This window comes from Opisthocomus hoazin, chromosome 4 (genome assembly GCF_030867145.1).
Source record: "Opisthocomus hoazin isolate bOpiHoa1 chromosome 4, bOpiHoa1.hap1, whole genome shotgun sequence".
Taxonomy (NCBI): Eukaryota; Metazoa; Chordata; class Aves; order Opisthocomiformes; family Opisthocomidae; genus Opisthocomus; species Opisthocomus hoazin.
This window is the reverse complement of record NC_134417.1, coordinates 82,779,908-82,800,157: the sequence shown is the minus strand read 5'-3', so window position 1 is coordinate 82,800,157 and position 20,250 is coordinate 82,779,908. Positions and strand designations below refer to the sequence as shown.

The 20,250-nt window shown below is 43.8% G+C and overlaps 1 protein-coding gene across 6 annotated transcripts in view; it reads right to left on the bottom strand.

The window, feature by feature from the left end:
- The window catches only part of DIP2C (disco interacting protein 2 homolog C), a 326,462-nt gene that overhangs the window by 277,190 nt on the left and 29,022 nt on the right, over positions 1-20,250 (bottom strand). Inside the window, exon 1 of one of the 6 annotated variants that reach the window (XM_075419737.1) lies at positions 16,333-16,466. The exons of the other annotated variants lie outside the window; for them this stretch is intronic. Within the exon in view, the coding sequence (XP_075275852.1) occupies positions 16,333-16,354 (22 nt within the window). The 5' untranslated portion in view covers positions 16,355-16,466. Of the gene's footprint in view, positions 1-16,332; positions 16,467-20,250 lie in introns of those variants that run through there. 6 annotated transcript variants of the gene reach the window in all.

Sequence of the window (20,250 nt, the reverse complement as noted above, 5' to 3'; positions counted from 1 at the left end):
CTTCTCCTTTCAAGCGAAGAAGTGCTACCATGATATTTTATATCTTTCAACCTTTGCTAAAGGCTTGCCATCCCCTTGACCTCTGTCCACTCTCTTCTTACGTCTGGCCAGTTCAACCACGCACCTGACAGCTACTTCCAGTACAGAGAGCTTCCTTTATACCTTTGCTTTCTCCAAAACACAGGCATCTAACTTTCCACTCCACAGCTGAGCCTTTTCACCCTTCCTTGATACCCTCCACTATTCCCTGCACTTTTAACACTGGTTTTTCAGCTAGTCACTGCCACATGACTATGAACACATCCAGCGGTCCTTGTGCTCCCCATGCAGACAAGTGATGTAGCGCCAGGATCTCAACCTCGCTGCATCGTCCAACATGTCAGAGGCAGCCAGCCTGTGCCGAGAGAGAACAACAGCCAGGACCCCAGAAGTGCCTCTCCAAGGAGAGCCTTACATGGGAAGAGACCTAGCCCTTCGGCAGTACCACAGGGCCATGATCCCTTTCAGCATCACCTGTCCCAGCATGAAACGGCACAGCCTCGGGACCTGGAGCTTCTTGCATCAGCCTGCTGAATTCTGAGCACCCAGCTCTCGGCTCCAGAGTGCCCTGTGGGAGGAAACATCCCTCGCTCCCTTCTCCTTTGCTTTTTGGATCTATGTTCAAAAACGTGAAAGGTCAGAGCCAGACATGTTCTTGAGAAGCCCTGAATTCAGTCCATGGGTTGTAAAAGAAAGCCTTTATACCATTATGTAGGAAAACAAAAGAAAAAAACACTTGAAACTATTCCTTCACTTTCCCTGGACAGAGAAAACTCACTTTGTCCCCAGGCTCCATTCAATTCTGTCAGGCAGGCACTTTCTGAAAATACAGCCGCCCCATACCACACACGAACTACTAACAGAATAGGCTGTATTTAAGACAGGAAGAAAAAAAAAAAAACACACAACTTATTCCTGTTTTTTAGTGGGTTTTGCAATCATAGTCAGGCATTTTAGCTTGCAGATTCCAGTTTAAACCTGGATACTCAAACAGAAGTACAGCCCTAAAATTGGAGAAACACTTGTGCAGCTGGCCACTGGATGAATGTGAGGAAAGGAAAACACTCGAACCCAAAGTCTGCTTCCCTGAAAACAAATCCGTTATTCTTTTCTTTCTTTGCAAACTAACCTCCGCTTGGGTTCTGGCGAGCACGTTAAGCAGCACACCCTGCATCTGCCAGCTCCAGTCACATTAACAGAGCCCCATGACAGTGACTAAGAGCAAGCATGGAAACTGGCCCGGATACAGAAGCGCTCACAGTTTTTAAAGAAAGGGATAATGGGTAATTTGTAGGACTTACTTGTCAAATTATATATTTAATTTTTTTTGTATGCAAGCTAATAATAGGTTTAAGCCTGTAACTTGCGCTTGAAGTAACGATTAAAGTAGCAAGCTTCAGCAGATTTTGTCTGTAGGACTTTCTCAGCTGAACTTCAACCATAGTCACAGCAAATCCTACGAGGTATCTTAGGAGTGGATACTATGAATCACTGCTTTTTTAAAACAAGAAGGAGAATGCACATTGGCAATATTTTTTTGTCGTTTAAGAGATAAAATCTGCCATAATATAAAATCACTGCTGACCCACAGATAGTCACCGGCACAGCAACTGATGAAAAGAATCTCATAGAACATATCCAGTGATGTGACACCCTTAACTCTGAACGATTTTTTGCCATTTTAGACAATAAACTGTACTATAGTTTAAATCCCTTTAACTTGTAGAAATAATTTTGAAAGCGTCTGAAAACATAAAGAACTACCTAATGTTTTTAGTGATCAATAACACAATATTACACAGAAGACAGTGGAGTAGATTTATTAAAGAAGTTAACACAGAGGTATTTGTGAGTCTAAAACGGTGACTTGCCCGGATGCATCTAAAAAGGAAATTAATATTATGGGATGATGTGGCAAGCTGAGGACTGGTCAGGTAGTGAAAATTAACACCCTTAAAAAAAAAATGAATAAGTAATTTTCTTTTCGTAAAAGGTTGATTGATCAAGGACAGTCTGAACATCTAAACCACGCGATGAAAGAGGCAAAAAAATCAATCCCGAACCTAATTTGAGCCTTGTCCACACATCAAACTTGTATCATAGTGATAGGATTGGTTTAGAAAGAGCAACTAACAGAGAATACACTAAAATTATTTCCAGAGATCTTTACAGCAAATTACCTTACACTGTAGTCTCCCACCAATTCAGTGGCCACGCAAGAGCCTTTTTGCCTGTTTTAAAGATACTGGGGTTTAACATCACTTCTAGTTGAGGCTCGTGTCCTGTCAGAGCTGCACAAACCAGAGCGCTGCACACTGGGGCTCCCCAGCACCTCTGACTGCCTTTCCCCCCTTCCAGCACAGTGGAGAGTCACAGGGACCAGCTGGGGTTCTTTCAGTGGCATTTCCAGAAACACAGTATTCAGAGCAGAGGAGAAAAGGAAACTTATGAGACACGATCACAGTGGATGACACAGTTTTATCTAAAAAACATCCTCTTCCAGAGGCAACAACCAGGCTTTGAACAAATGCTATCATCGGATTAAGCTTTGGTTAGTTGGCGTAAACAAATCTATTCATCACAAAAAATCAAAACCATAATACTCAGCATTAGAAACAAACTGTGAATCTTAGCGTGGAACTAAGTCATTATCTCTTTCAAAACACTTTTTCCATTCAGTAAAACACCCGCTGCTATTATAAATTGCTAACATGGAAAAAGGAGTCAGAAACAAAGCCATGCAATGTGTACAGGTTTGCGTTTTGTCGCTGTTAAGTACAAACATTATCAGCCTGCAACCAGAAGAATAATTTATGTCAGAGGGGTAAGAAAATAGTAAGAAGAAAAACAATTTAGGTCTTTGCTCTTTAAAGATATTTCATAACTTTGATATTAATAAACACATTTTAGACCATTGCAACAATATCCCTACTTAAGTGGCTTACTTTAAATGCAAAGGTTAAATATAAGGCTTGGATAATCATGCAAAATGAAAAAATATACAAAATCCCATCATGAACCTTTAAGACGATGTCTTTATTGCAGACTAAGAAATGAACCTTGCTGTTTACAGCTTACAAACAGGTATATGTTTATTTTATGAGACTGTGCCAAAAAGAAGTTCATGATTATAGATCAGTGGTTCCTACCATTAGTTAGACTCTACTTTATTCACACCAGAAAGAAAAAATGAGTATAAACTAACTTCGTCCTTCAAACATAGCGGTTAATTCAAGGACATCAGACACGAGAGAAGTTCATGTTTTCATCAGAAAGTCGCTCCGTAAAATGCATTCAGTCTACCCTATGCAGAATCCAACTTAGGACTGCTTGACACCATTATGAATCAAGCAGCTTTCTTATTCCCGACTGCAACATTTTTCATCTCTATCTGAAAAACAAAAGCAAGCAAACCAGGTAGGGAACTCAAACCCTTGATATAAATGGGTATTTGTCTTTACTTATTCATGAGCTCACATTGTTTACCTTGCCATGAATATCTTTTGTCCCAAATGGGGACAGTTCCAAAAGTCCCAAGCGCAGCCGGGTCCAGCCACACCAACTCCAGTGGGATTTCTTCCAATTTGCTAAAAGCACAGGGTTCAGACACTGCAGGATCAGAGAAAAGCAGCTCAGGACTCAGAAAGGGTCAACCTTGCTTAAGCCTTCCACCTCAGGAACACTGCCTGGCCCCTTGCTCCAGGGGATGCTCAGCCTAAAGGCATCCTCAAGAAATTCCAGTCCCCCAGTCTGGAACTCCAGTGAACCTAATAGTACAACTGGCCTGTGAAGGAAGATGGGCTTCTGCAGGAAACGAAGCAGGATCCATGCTGGAAGTCCCACAGCTTTGTCACTTGGCTGCGAAAGCCCCTGCCACCCGGAGCCTGTGCAGCCCTCAGCCAGGATCACAGCGGTTTAAAACACGCAGCCCTCCAAGCTGCAGGGACTGGGTTGGCTAGAACATACCTACAGCTGTCACTGGTAACACCGTTTCACACTGCCTCTAATCACATTTTAATTTTGAAATAACACATTTCCAATGGTGCATTTCTATTGCTTCCCACTTAACATGGGATTTGCATTTCTTAGAAGCAACCGGCGTCTCTGGGCTCACATACTTCATTTGAGTCATACATTAAAACCTGCTCTGCTGTTAAACAGTCGTTCCCTTTTAATAAGATCCAACAAGAACCAGAAATGCTAACACACTGAAATAAAAAGGGTAGGTTTGCATCTAATTTGATGCAGACATAAAATAATGAGCAAATATAAATGTGTCAAAAACTAGCACTGAAAGCCACTTTTCTTCCAAGTCCTAGCTCTTATTTTGCTGCACTTGATTGCCTAGAAACTACGATAAATGAAGCTCTATGAATACAATACCTAGAAAAATGATTGCAGCACAGAACAGGTAATTTGCATTCTATATTTAGTATGTATGCATATGTTAGCGCTGACATGAAGAGCTATTAGAAATGCCTAAAAGCACTTCAACCTTCAACGGGGCTCTGAGCAACCTGATCCAGTTGAAGATGTCCCTGCTCACTGCAGGGGGGTTGGACTAGACGGCCTCTAAAGGTCCCTTTTGCACGGTAAACACAAGATCAAATGTTTAATACTTGAGTTTATAAGTTGGAGCGGCTTGCATCTCAGCCTGTTCATCACAGCTTATCACAAGCGCTACAAGTTTTATCTCAGCAGTGGAAATATCTTGAAGCCACCAACTTTAGAGAAACGCAAAAATAACTATTTGTTTGTATTTAAGGAAAAAATGAACACATATTCCTACACTGAAAGATCAAAGATACAAGATTAGGACTTCTCTCTCCTCCCTCTAGAGTAGGAAACACAAGACAACTCACTAAGGGACAGACAAATCAATATCACTTTTAGGAGGAAAGCGTCAACCTTACACTGGTAAGGAACAAGCTAAAAAATAAATGTAATTAAGTGTACAGAGTGTCTTTTTCTCCTATCATGCTAAAAATTAAATGTAATTAATTCTACAGAGTGTCTTTTTCTCCTAGCACGCACCCAAGATAGAAAGGTACTAGGTTTCCACAAACTCGGGAAGACGCTTGCTCGCTGGGGCAGGAGAGAGAAGCCCTGCCACGTTTTTTCTCCTTGCCACACCTCACATGAAGCGGGGAGGATAGCCTGAGACTCCAATCCTGTGCCGGGCATCCAAGAACTTGAGCTGAAGACGTGCAGATAAGCAGCTGAGAGAAATACGCAGCCGCGCTGAGCTCCAGCTCACCGCGCCAGGGACGCGCTGCAGACGTCCCACCGACGGGGACAATTTCCAGAAGGGCCTTGGGTTTTAGGAGCTCAGTTGCCACAGCAAATCAACACATTGGTAAAATTTAACCTAATGTGGTGTCAAGTACATAGAAAATCCAAACAGGAGAGGAAAAACAACTCAAACATTTTCCCCCGATCTCTTCAGAGAAATAATCCAAGGTACTGCATAGAACAGACATGCTGTAAGCTGAATTTAGGCAGACATTGCTGAGATTTAGGATGATGCTGTTCTTTCAGTGCACCCTTCAACAAAAATCTTCTGATGTCTTTTTTTTGATAGGTAACCAATTTGCATTGCTATTAGCTAGCCACACAGTTCAGAAAACTCCACATTTCAAATTTGTACGTCCTGCCAAAACGTACTTGAAGTGCAGGAGTAAGGAGGCAAAAATACAGCCCTTTTATTTTTGAAAAGAAAGAAAAGATGAAACAGGGAAAATATGACTTAAACTGTGGAACATAATTAATAAGGTTCATAAAAAGAGGTGAAAAAATACAATATAACCAATTCTCCACAGAAACCAATTTTACTTTATAAAAAAATCCCTGCCAGATTCGCTCTTCCCATTTGCTTTCACATTTGCTACCAGCTATGGCTCCTAAAACTAACGAAGCGAGGAGGAGGAGGACACACTGTCACCTTACTACTTTTTATGGAAGAAGTAATGCACAGCATCAATCAACGAAGCCCCAGGGAGCTTCCAGTCCTTCACCAGCCTGGCTGGAGCGTCCCATTGACACTGCCAGAAGCATCTCTCTGAGGGCACAAGGGGCTGTACCTGAAGCACAGCAGTCCTCCCAGCAGCGGAGGGGACTGTGCTCTTGCCAGCGTGTTTCTACTACAGAGCGGTGATCTGGGATTCCTCTTGTGCTACCAGGCACAGAGCAGAGCTGCTGACTGGAAGAAGGGAAACACTGCATCCTTCTTTAAAAAGGGTAGAAAGGCGGACCCTGGGAACTGCCGACCTGTCAGCCTCACCTCTGTGCCTGGGAAAATCATGGAGCAGATCTGCCTAGAAGCTATGCTGAGGCATGTGGAGGCCAGGGAGGTGATTCGAGACAGCCAGCATGGCTTCACCAAGGGCAAGTCCTGCCTGACCAACCTAGTGGCTTTCTATGACGGTGTGACTAGATCAGCAGACAAGGGAAGAACTATGGATGTGATCTATCTGGAATTCTGTAAAGCCTCCAACACAGTCCCTCACAACATCCTTCTCTCGAAATTGGACAAATATGGATTTGACGGGTGGACTGTTCAGTGGATAAGGAATTGGCTGGAAGGTCGCAGCCAGAGCGTAGTGGTCAACAGCTCGAACCCCAAATGGATGCCGGTGACAAGTGGTGTCCCTCAGGGGTCTGTACTGGGACTTGTGCTGTTTAATATCTTCATCGATGACTTAGCGAGATCAAGTGCACCCTCAGCAAGTCTGCAGACAACACCAAGCTGAGAGATGCAGTTGACACACCAGAAGAACAGGATGCCATCCAGAGGGACCTGGACAAGCTCGAGAAGTGGGCCTTTGTGAACCGCATGAGGTTCAACAAGGACAACTGCAAGGTCCCGCATCTGAGTCAGGGCAACCCCTGCTATCAATACAGGCTGGGGGATGAAGGGATTGAGAGCGGCCCTGCTGAGAAGGACTTGGGAGTACTGGTGGATGAAAAGCTGGACATGAGCCACCAATCTGTGCTTGCAGCCCAGAAGGCCAACTGTATCCTGGGCTGCAGCACCAAGAGGAGTGTGGCTACCTGGGTGAGGGAGGTGATTCTGCCCCTCTACTCTGCTCTGGTGAGACTCCACCTGGAGTCCTGCGTCCAGCTCTGGAGCCCCCAGCAAAAGAAGGACATGAAGCTGTTGAAGCTGTTGCATAGTAAGCTAATTCATCATTATGCAATGTACAGAAGACGACAATAAAAGGAGGCAAACTGCTCTGCAAGCCTGTTCTCTGCTCTCTTTGTTCTAGCATCTCTACCCTGTCTGTATAGCAAATTACACAGTGTTTTAGTCCTGCATACACTAGGGTGGATTGGGAGTTCATCAAGTGACAGACCAGAACCCCAAAACTATCAAAGCAGTGCAAACCTGCAGAGAGTGGAGGAAAGTGAATGCAAAAGATATAGAAGATCACAGTCCCCTACTTTAATTGTACGCCTTTGGAGAGCAAGACCAAACACTTCTTGGAAGTAAGCGGTGCAAACAACTCAAGAAGGGATCCAAGATGTGGAACCAGTCGGAGTGAGGCATCTTTGTATCCCCATGAGTGCAGAAACAAGCTCTACAGAGGAGCTGGAATTTCGGACATATGGTTTTGTTTAACCAATAACAAACACTTTATTATTACTCAATAAAGAACACTATCTGTGGGGTAAGATAAAGCCCCAGTAATCAGCGTATAGGATTTCTGCATTTGTTTTCAGGCCACATGTAAAGGCCACTTTGTCTCACGCCTGACCCAGCTGGATGTGAAGGTAGGTGGCTTCGGTTCCGCACTCAGCTGCAGGGGTCAAGCACCCACCACCGATGTGCTGTCATGCCCACAGACCTCCGGAGGTTTCTCTCTTCATTTGTTCACAAGGCTACATCCACCAGCGAAGCAAAGGCAACAGCATTTCCCTACAACAGAGGGCACTACAAGGGCACACACGGGTAACAATGCTATGGGAGCCGGGCCAGGTTAATCAAGCACTTCATTCTCAACTGGACAACACAATATTTCACGGGAGATACTCTAAAGGTTACCAGATTTTTGTTATGTTCAAATACAGATATATGCTATATGCTTTGTAATCACACACTGGAGTCATTTGTTTGCTTGACTGCACAACCAGCAAAGCTGTTAACTAAATTAAGAAGTTGTAAAACAGTATAAAAAGCAATGGGAAGAGTATGAGAAGAGAGTAGTTTTACCATCTCTGAATTACAAAGGCATCCTGTGGTTTTTTACCATAAACAAGAATTATAAATTCAGCCTCGAATCTACCCCTTAATTTATTGACCGATTTCTTGATTTGTTCACAAAAGGTACTGTCCTTAACAAACTGAGTACGCTTTCACAGCCATCAGAGATAGCCACACTAGCTATAGGGTGGTAGCTTCAAGGCACTAGTCTCTGTAACTTAAAGTTACATACAAACTTCTCTGAAAGAGTTAAGTTTTACTAGTAATCCACAGTAACACCACACACAAACCCAAGGCCACAAACATGAGGCAATTGCGAATTGCAATATATTTCCTAAACACAAGGCAGAGGGTTCTCATGGGAAGCTGAAAATTAACTAAAATGGTGCCAGTCCCTCTCATCTTACTTGCAGAGAACAGTCTCTTAGGAAAAGAAACCATATTATGTCCCTTGCTCTTTTGTGAAAGCACCAAGATGGGAAAATAGAGCACAAACCTGAGGAAGGCTTCACCAGTAATAATACTCTTAAGCATTAAAACGCAACTCCCAGAGCTTTCATTCTGTCAGACAATAAGTCAATATTAAATATTATCAGTTATCTCTGTAGGAAATGCTAAAGAGCAAACTAGTAACTCAGGTTCAGTCCAGAAATAAAGAGGAACCATAGAGAGAGCAATAATTCAAATGTCTGACTTCTTACAGTATGAAGAGACATCAAAGCTGAGATTCGTAAAGTGTTAGGAGGAAAAATAAACTCCACAATAAAGATAAGATATTCCCACGCATTCAGCGAGCAACTGACCCATTTCCTATCCAAGATCCTCATATACCGAGGTCTTCCTCTCTTATCGAGGGACAAGTCACATTCCTGCAAGCACCTGGCAACTGTGCCGAGGGCCGGAGTGGCACCCTCCCCTCCCATTCTGCATGGAAAACAGGAGACCTGTTACAATAACACACACAGTTTCTAGCACTGCGTTGTCTGAGGGTTAAGATCTCTAGGCAATACAGGTCACCCCAGTTTACAATTCAAACCCTTTGCCAACACAGATTTATTGCCTAGCTAACACCAATTAACCCAGTTAAATAGAATTAATCCACTGGGGGGGGGGGGGGGGGGGGTGTAAACAGATGACAAATACCCTCCAGCATTTTCTTTTGGGATGAAGTCTTACAAGGCGAAAACGCAGGACACACCAGAGCATGACAGCATCAGAGGGAAGGAGGCCAAAACATTAGCCATGGCATACTGATTTAGAAAGACAGGTTCTGATAATTGCTTTTATACAGACACTCTGGCATAACAGTGTTTGAGATTAATGAACAGAGACACGATTCGGCAGTATCAGTCCCACCTGTTGCCCTGCCGCAGCTCAAACACACGTTTAGAAGAAGCTGCCTCCAAACGCCGCGAGCACCAAGGGGAAAAAGGACCCCTGCAGTCCTAAACCTGCCAGAAACTAGACACGGATGGAAAATTGATCTTCTGTCCCTCATCCATTTGACTGAAGGCAGAAATTGACTTCCTGCAAGTTATTAATTAAACTTACCAAGCAAAAATTAATCCTTTGTGTGTGGCTATCACATTATCTTTCATTATTCAGAAGACTGAAATCATACTGTTCTCACCCACTTCACCTTCATTTCCTCAGTTCTGGAAGAGGGAGCACTGCAGTGCTACCCACACCAGGCTAGGCCATTAACAGTGGCATCAATTATTGCTACTATTCCTGCTTCTGGGTTAATTCCTCTCAGATCTAAGCTCCAGCTTTCTTAAAAGCAGCCATTCATCAAGGAAGTTCAGACAAAGCAAAAGGGACCTCTACCACGAGGTAAATACAAACAAAGCACAGACCAGCACTCGGACCACGTCATCTGTAGTGAATGCAGTAACAGAAGGAGCTTCACAAACAGGAGTGCGACAGACGACTGCTACGGACTGATCCTGGCAGCAGCCGCTGACCACGCTGGGCAAGGCCACGCGCAGGCTGCTGCCTCCACCTCGGACGCAGCCGGGGCAGCTGCCGCTGCAGGGGGGACGGTGCATGGCCCAGCACCGGTACCAAGCCTGGGCTGGAAGCGGAGGCTCAGGCTGGAGCCGCGGCTCCCAAAGCCCCTCCGCAGCAAGAGGGATTCACAGCCCACGACATCTCCACGGTGCAGAAGGATGCGAAAGTCACCACCATGCCTCAAAGAGTTATCTCAGAAAAAGTGGCCAAATTTTTCAGAGATGAAAACCGTAACTAGTCCATCCTACACTACCTATGAAAATGCTCTCAAGTACCATGAGAAATACTAGTTTAAAACTACAGCAGACACAGGAACATCCACATCACAGGAACCGCTTTCTACACCTTGCTGTTGGAAAAGGCGGCTGTTACCATCCCGCCTCTCAAGGAGATAATTACACTCATTACCACCAGCCACTGAAAATGACTCGCTTGCTTGGGCATAAGAAAGACAAGCTGGTGTTGCAATTTCAGTATAAAGAATCCTCTCCCTGGACATTTCCAAGTGACTGAAGACTCGACAGGCTCAGCTCTGCTCCATATTTCATGAGGAACAAGATACCTGAGAGCAGATTTTCACCTGTTCCCCATTTGTCCATACACAGCTTCACACGTGCACCCTACAGATGATGGCCTGCCAGTCATTCGTGCTTGCAAACACGTTTCTTTTCTGCTGGCACAAGCAGGCTACCTGCAGCTACCTTCTCTGCATTGGTAAGTATATGGAAAATTTAACACTGTAAGACCATATCCCCCAGATTAGAAAACAGACTGCAATAAAGCAAGAATTGAGTTGGCTGATTATCTCAATATGTGGTTTTAATTACCTCTAACTCATGGCAGTCTGCTCATTTGCATCTTTCAGATGAGACCTTAAATATCCATACCCTGTGTGTCTGCCCTGGACAAAGAAGATAGCTTGGGGCCTTCTGGAAAAGAAACAGATTCCTGCCTCGTTGTCCTTGGCTGCTACAGTCCTCTGAGGTGGCTGCAATTCAGCAAAACAATAGGCTTGCAGCTTGGGAATTAGGATGGAAATTGTTGTATGAATGCAAATATTGTTCTAGGTCTTTTCTTATAGTACTAGCAAAAAAAAAAAATCACAGAATCCTACCAAAAACCACCTGTCTATTCACCAGCCCTTAAAAATGAAATGAGGTTCTAATTAAGGACCAATAAGTCACCAAGAAAAGAGAAAACCTGACAGGAGTAGCCAAAAAGACCTAATTTAAGATTAAATAGATCAAATGACTAAGTTATCATTTAAAACAAAGTTATCAAAAAAGGAACCAAAGTAATAAAGACAGTAGAATTTAAAATGGGTTTGGAGGAGAAATCAAGAGAAAAGCAGAGAAAATGGAAGACAAGGTATAAGAACCCTAGCCACAGGAGCTGATTAGAGTTTATTATTGACTGAAATCCCAGTTTATTTTAACAAAAATGCATAATCACAGTCTGAATGTGTCTGGCTCTTTGTAGGGCATCCAGAGAGGATTAGTCTTCTGCCCCCACCTCCTTTTACACAGCAGCCACAATCTGGCCCTCCAAGTCTGACTACAGCAAAACGCCAATCGATTTTGATGGGAAGTGGCAGCTTCAAAATTACATTTCATGGCATCTTCTTACTTCAAATACAGCAAACAGTCCTTCAGTTACGCTGTGCTTGTAAGAACACCAATTCTGAAGCACCAGGTTTAAATACTAAATGTTGGACATATTACACCATTGTTTCTAAGCACGTGAATTAAGTGGTTTAAGGCACTGCTGCAGCTTACAGCCAAAGCATGGTATGGAACCTGACAGCGTATCTGAAATCATGTAATTTTAACCAAGTTGTCACTTCATGCTACAGCTGATCAGCTTCCTCAAACGTATCCCAACTATCTATCGCATTTGCAGACGTCCGGATCCTTCACCTTCACTTGTTCTTACAAGAACCCTCTCCCAAGCCACAAGCCTGAGGATGAGGGCAGGCGCAAAGTAAGCCCATTACTTAAGAAAGGAAAATCACTTGTAATTACCAGCTTGCAGCCTTAGCTGCAGAAATCCGTCGGCCGGTACCTTTGATCTTTGCCTGCAGAGACGCTCGGCGGTTGGGCAGCCTTTGGCGAGCCGGGAGCGGTGGCAGGGGGTTGCCCAGAGCAGGGTTTCGCAGGCGGGGAGGGCAGGCGGGGGCTCGGCCACGGCTGGGCCAGCCAGCAGCCCCTGCACACAGCGGCTCTGCCCAGGGAGGGGAGAGGGTGAGTGCCCGTCCCCAGAGGAGACTGCGCCTCTGGAAAAGTTTAAAGCACCTGAAGATCTGCCCAATAAAATCAGCTCCAACTCAGTGGAAGTAAATTTGGTAAAAAAGCCAACTCCATTTCCTTCATGCTGGGAGAAGGATTTCTGCACTATTTCATTTGAACTGGTTAGTCACACACCAGGAGATAACACTGGAGAAGGTAAAAAAAAGAAATAAACGGATACAAGCAACGATGAACAGTTCTACATAAATCAGGGGGGTTTCATGAAACGCTAGCAGCCAGCGATCGAACTCAGAGGGCAAAAGCAGCAGGGGAAGGCACGGGCTCCGCGTGCAGTTTTACCATGACTGAAAAGCTTGTTCAGAAATAAACTGGCCAACATAGCAACCTTTCCGTTCTGCTTTCTTACATGCTTATCGTGTTTTGACTAAAAGGTTGTTTTCAAAGGATAAGCAAGTTTCCAGCAGAACCTCATTAAGCCCTCTGTCACCATTGTCATGAAAAAAAGCGCACAAATGATACATCCTACAAATTTTGTTTCTTTGTAGTAAGTTTATTACAGAAACAGTTTCTTCATAAATACTGGCAGGGCAGCTCTAACGGAATCCGAAGCCCAACACTGTACTTAACATCTGCCATTTTAATAACTATCTCTAATTCTACTGAACAGGCTATTTGATTTAATAGACAGTTGTAAAATTCTAATAAATCTCACAACTGGCATCCATCTCTATTCTGGCTCATTTTAGGTTTCTTGTTTATTACATTTTTGCGGAAATGGTAGCTTTGGTTTTCAAAAAAACAAGAGTGTTTGAACTTGAAAAAAAGTACGATACAGTAAGATACACACCTCACGGTTTCAAGACAAGATAACAAGCACCTCCATTCACAACTGCAACTGACCATTCCTACTCTGCAGGCCACTGCCCTAGCTAACCACCCACCCTCTCCTCTTTTTAAATAAGGCTGCAGCTGGTCTCCAAGAAGTGCTAAATTAAGGCAGGAATGCAACACAAAGCACATGTGTATGAATTCAGATCTCTCCACACCCACTGAAACGCATCTCCAGAGAAACAAAAGGCCAGCACAGCAAGGGATGGAGAAATCGGCACTTGTGCTACGTGATACTAATCTTACAAAGCAACTGCTCAATGTGTTTCAAGAGTTAACTAGTCTACCTCGACAACTTTTAATCATCTTTGACTGGTAAGAAACCTGGCATATTAAATAATATCGTCCATCATAGCTTGTGTTCTTTCATAGACCATTAAGGTATTATAAAAATCCAAGAGAATACAGAGCTGGAGATTGCAAATGATGTTGATAAACATATTTGTAAACAAAATGAAATAAAGACACATAAAAATAAGATAAAATAACATAGTCTTTTAGAAGACTGTGGTCTCAAAGAGAATAAAAGTGGAACAGTGCTCAGAAACAGACAATATTTACCTTAAAGTATCTTTGCATGTTGGAAGTTAAAGATCAGATCAATGCATGCTGTACTCCACAGAAGGCCAAACCCAGCAACCAATATTAATTTCTCTGCTACTTGTGTGCTTTGGTTTTTATTTCTTGACTCCAGGAGTAAAACAAAGCCTCCTGAAAGTGAAGTGAAAAAGCTCTGCAGCCCCTGTGGATACTTTCACATATACAACAGATGTCTCCATGTTCCTCACACTTCCATTCCAACCAGACATAGAATACAGAGAAGCACGTGATGGAAGATGGAGTATTTCACTAGCCACTTACCAACCGACCATGTAAGTTAACCTCACAGTCTGAGCCTGTGATCCCATTTACCTCCCCCAGATGCTGACCTTGTTTTTCACTTCTGTCTTGCATTGACTTCAGGCTTCCATTTCTCTTCCCTTCTTCCTCCTCTTGCTGTTGACGTGTCCCCTATCTCACCAGCAGTTCTTGCTTCTGCACTTGCGGCCAGCCATGGTTCAACAATGACTTCCCACCGCAGCCCCTCCTGCAGCTCGCCCTCTCCCGTGACCACCCTGATGCGCTCTGCAGAGCCCAGCTGCCAACTGGATCGAGAACCAACCCACCTACAGAACACTTCTGCAAAGTCTTCAAGCTCGATCAATTCCCTGGCACTGGGAGGCAGGGACGGCATAGCAGTGAGTGCTGGAGAAAAGGGAGCAGCAGGAATCACTGCAGAAAGCACACCCACCCTGGAACCGCAGCCTGCGGCTGGTCTCCCCCGGCTCCCACCCCCAGTGTCCCTGCCCTGGCCATCGCCCCCCACCCAGAAGCACTGCCAGCGCTTGCCGGGAGATCCTCATCCTCCGTCGCCTAAACACGCTTCACTCTGCACCTCCCAGCAGCGACACGTGAAGGACACACCAGCTCAGATCTCCGGCCCAAGAACTCACACAGAAATGCTGCCGCTCAAGTACCAGGTTTTAAAGCTTTTTAACTCCTACATTTTGCTCATTACAGAAATGGAAGTGAAAGCAGACTCAGATAATATCTAATGTTATTCATATATTCTCTCATATTATTCATTCTAGCATATACCCAAATCATCATTTATTTCTGTGCATATATAAACTGATGAAGGATGAGAAGAATGTGGTCATTTTTTTCCAAAATTCTTATTAAAAAATGAACTAGTGAAAAATTCCCAACATACTAAGCCATTATACAGTCTGACTCAATAATTTTGAGCTATATTGATTTAATGGTATTACTCGGCGCTAAAACTAACTGGTATGTTATTATGTATTTACAGAAAATAAAGGAACTAGAAATCTAGTAGTACAGGTTAATCAAACTGTCAACAAACCTTCTTTGCTGCATAGCATAATCCACACAGCAATCTCAGAATACATTATAGAGCATTTTATTTGTAAAATAAACTGCTAAGTTTGTTTCATTTATAAACTGCAGGGTTTATTTTATAAATAAAACACTCTCACCTCTAAGGCACTACAACACTACTTTTGAGGACAACAGAGAAGAAAAAAGCCTCAATACTCACATCAGAGTTGGAATTTTGACTGCTGCACGTGTTGGAATTCAGTCAGAGCTCGGAGAAGATCCCAGACGTTCACCGCAAAGCCCAGAGCCCCTTTTGTGAGACGGGACGAGCAGCACCTCAGCTACACCTTCCCTGGTTACACCCACGTCCTAAACGCAGAGCTGCCCCAGATCCCTGCTGCGCCCCAACGCACAGCCAGCAGGACCAGCCAGACGTGGGTGGAAATTTCACAAGCTCATCCGATTTGCTTTTTCCGATGAAGTTGCACAGAAAAACTCCCATTCCATTCAAAACAGAGGGAGCGGGAACTCCACCGGGTTCAGCCCAACCTCTGTCACATCGCTGCCTGAACGCTTACACTGGCCCAACGTGTCTTGCACCAGAATTTACAGCTGAAGGGTGAGAAAGCAAGAAATTGAGAGATCCTGGTGTGAAAAGGTGTCAAAAACACCTCGGCCTCCTCCAAGCATTTCAAAGATGTACAGAGCTTTGCAACCATCACAACTCTCATTTATTCGCACACACAACTTCAACTGAAATGGCGTCTGGCCCCAGCAAGGCCTCTTACCAAGGAGGAAAGCCGATAGTCTCTAAATGGGTGGTTTCAAGTATCTTGCTGCAGCCTATGGAGGCTGCAATAAAATTATAAAATAACCACCCCCCCCCCCAGTCTCGTTCACACTGCTTAACGACAAAACTGCGATGCTAAGCATTGCATGGGCCATGAATCATAGTGTGGTAGCAGCTATTCACACAGAAAATGCATGACGTGCTGAACCAACATGCTGAACAGAGTAGAACCCTGTCCTATCAGGTAACTTAAATTATTAGTTTAAATTAAAACTTACCCTCAAGGCAGTGGGCTTGCATTCAGATTTCACATAATAACATAGGCCCTGGTTCAAGTGCCACTGCAGTTGGCAGAAAGATTCAGAAGCGCTTCCAAAGGCTTTGGACTGAGCTCATGCAGGCAGGATCCCGTCTGCGCCCACTCATCGCCCACCGGCAGTCTTGGGGAAGAAAAGCAGAAAGAAGGGACTACAAAGGACTCCAACCACACAGCACGGCTTCAGGCCCCAGCAACTAGTCATCCAGGCTAGGTAACACCGAGTATTTGACCTCCACTTTGTTGAAGTAGGTATTTCTGCAATCCTGACTCGGAATCACTAAGAACAGAAAGAATACTGCCATCTAATTTCAAGCACTTCGGCACACCATCCCAAAACACTTCGACAAATTTGTACCTCCCACCATGCAACTCTAGTTCCACTTTCAAAGTTCACCTCCAGGGAAGCTGTGTAAATCTCCATCTCCCAAAAGTCAGCGATGCCTGGCAACATCAGATCACAGGAAATCTTGTCCCAAAATCACCACACATCAAAAATTTTGCCAATACTCTACCTGAATCAGAATTGAATTTATTCTGTGGGATGAACAGCAGTATCTTAAGATTTAACATATATAACATTGCTGCATTCTCACGTTAAAGAAGTCTAAGCATCAAAGTGGAAGGTACCATCCTAGCTATATATTTTGTTGTTAAAATTCTCTAATCCTCCAACAACAGTACCAGCCAGAGACCTCAGCTGACACGCTGCATTTTGTACCTTCTGCAGCAAAAGGCAGGCAGAATGGAAAATAACAAAACATGAAAATGTGTTGCTAGGATAAGGCATCATGGAAACCAAATGCACTGCACTTAAGTAGTGTGGCATTCTGTATGTGCTCTAACACAGAGAAATACTGAATTTTCTCCAAAGTTTAACCTTTTCTCTTTGATGGATTTAGATTCAATTTCTTTTTTTTTTTTATAGCTCGTTGAGTTTAAATTTGAAATGTGTTAACTAAATATTGTCTTAGATTTTAATCTGTACCACTCGGAGAGGATGATGGGACCATATGGATCCAATTTGGGGCAGATTTTCTGTGCTACAGTGTTGCAGAACTACACCCCTAAATGTCATGTGAATTACTGCTTTGTATCACATGCACCTCTCTTCCCTCACCCTGCAAGCTTCCGAAGACCCAAGGACACTCCAAAGGAGAACCAATGGAAATGAAAATTCAGTTGCTGTGCAGAGCCTCAGGGGGCCTTTCTATTGAGGTCTCTGCAGAGCAGCGAGCTAAGGTGGTATCCCAAATACCTAATGCAAAGAAAAAGCTTTCAAGAGAGATGATAATATTTCAGCAACGCATTCCAGGCACAGCCTATGGTTTTCTTGCTTATGTAAAAAAAATCCATAAAAGGTTCACAACAACTTCCAGTCTTCCAAAGATTAAATCCTCTCTGCACATTTGAGACTGCAGTATCACAGGTTTCTAAACAGTAAGCCCCGGTTTGCTAGCGACATCAACAGAATATGAAAAAGGCACATTGCCACTTTTTATGGGTACATCCCACTATGAAGCCACACGTGCAGTCTGTCTTCAGGATGCTTGCCCATTTTGAAAGCAACCCACTAAATGAAGTTATGTGACCACAGAATACCTGAGCACAGTCTTCAGAATGTCACGTTGTCACTTCCCAGCTAGGGTACTATATTGTTAACATTAACTAAATACATTTCATCACTGCAAAAGTGCAAAGATGACACTATCATAGCACTTTCCCATAGTGTGGTCACTATAATATTTTCCTTTTGCAAATAATAATAATAGCAGTAGTACAAGTGATTGTGCTTGTCAGAATTTGGAGGGCAAACACTTCATAATGTCAAAACGATCCATGTTCTTTCAACTGCTGCTATCTGATGAAGCACCGAAGGCAACACTACGATGGAACTGAGTCTTCCTCTAAGAATACAGGCTTTGACTAGGAAAAAGAAGTTGGGCTGTGTTAAAAACGGTGTATCTAGATGGTTCCTTCATACTAATGTGTACTATTTCCACGCATTTCAAAACAGGCTTTTTACTTTGCCAGAACACTGGGTAAAACTGTCCTTGTGCAGAACGTGCATCTTTTGAAAAACAAACAGATCTTCTAGACAGGACAAGATGTTATTTCAAAGCAGTATACCATAAGAATCAACAGATTTGCACATGACATTGGAAACAGGATAAGGTCTCGCACTCAGAGGCTGGCAGCTTGCAGCGTTAAACTGAGAGCAGGAAGGAGGACTGAAAAGGATTTCATGGTAAGTCCTTCATTAGTCCCAGCAGTGTCTTACAACTGGTCTGAGCATTTAGCAAGTTTGTTCAATATATCAGTATGTATTTATATGGCTTAAATATATCCAAGAGTGGCATTTTCATGATCTCTTCTAACGAAGCTCATTTGGGGAAACATTCAAAACAGGAGTGGAAACAAATGAGCTGAAGTTAGAGCATACCACCAGACAACTACAGTCTACCCTGGAACGCAAAATCTCCGTTGAGGTTTGAGAGATTTTCCTTTGGAATAATTTTTAGATACTATCAACCTTTTAAATGGAAAGATGACTGCAAGTCTGACTATTTGATACCAGAATTTTAGCATTTCTGCAGTATCCAAGAGCTAGAAAGGGCATTCTCTGATCTGGTTAATATGGAAATAAGGGCACAGAAAGTGTTTACTCTAAAGAAATACAGTTGTATCAATAAAAACTATTTGTGACAGAGTTCAATAACTTTCTCAGTAAAATTATGTTCAAGTTCTTTAAGCAGAAAAGGAAGAAAACATTCTAGCTTAACAGATACTGCAGAATCCTCCTTCTGACGAGCGATCGCTTGCAGACATGGAAGCAGTTTGCCCACACTTTCAACCTCCTACCCTCGCACAGGGTACAGCTGGCTCTCCCGGAGGAGGCCTCCAACTCACATCAAATGAAAGCAGAACAGTTTATTTGAAAGATACACAGGCATATAACTTCAGTGTGGAAGGTCAGCAAGGAAAAAAAGGCAGTAAGTACCCTTACTGGCACAAGATGGGAAGCAGGATCCCTCAGGATGAAGCCCAGCAACCAGTGCAAAGCAGCATTTGCTTTCTCACCAAACGATGCCCGGGGAGATTTCTAAGCAGCTCGTTCATTCTTCACAGCTGTGGCCTGGGTCTGTTGCTAACAGGAGCCTTCCCAACACCTGACCCATGGTGCTGCTGTGCCAGGTGAAAATAAGAGAACTGTGGGAAGAGGAGGGATGCCAGCTCGTGACCTGCGCTAGCTGAACCCTGTGAAAAGGGCTGCAGTGGAAGGAGCCCAGCAGGTTGTGCACTGCAAACGTGTGATTCCTGGCAGGGAGCTTCTGAGCTGTGGTGATGGACCAGCAGAGAACTGGCAGCCAATGAGCACTTCCCAGGCAGCAGGGTCAGCGGGGGAACCAGCCTGTGACTTCGGTGCCTCCTGCCCACTGCAGCACCCCTCTCTGCTCATTTGCTCTGGAGCCCTGCAGAGCAGGGTTGTGCACTTGCGCGACCCTCGCACAGCAGCACCCTGATCCTACCTGCTCTCCGCATCTTGCTGTAGCAATGACGAATCAGTCTTTGTCCAGTTCAGTGAAGATAATAAAGCACAGAGAAGAGAGCAAGAATGCTCTGATGTTAGAACTAGATAATTTGTTAAGTAGCAACAGCAAAGCCCTTGAAAGGATCTAGAGTGTTTCTTACAGCTTTTCTTTGTTTAAAGCTTTGTTTCCTGGATGTGAGAAACCAAGAAATAAAAAAAGGCCATAAATAACTGTTCATGACGTTAACTCTTTTCTCCCCTACTGTTTTTAAAAGCAGTGCAAGCCGTAAACTACCCTATAAACATATCTTGAGCTTCCTGTGACAACTTTAGTGTCAAGTAAAGCCT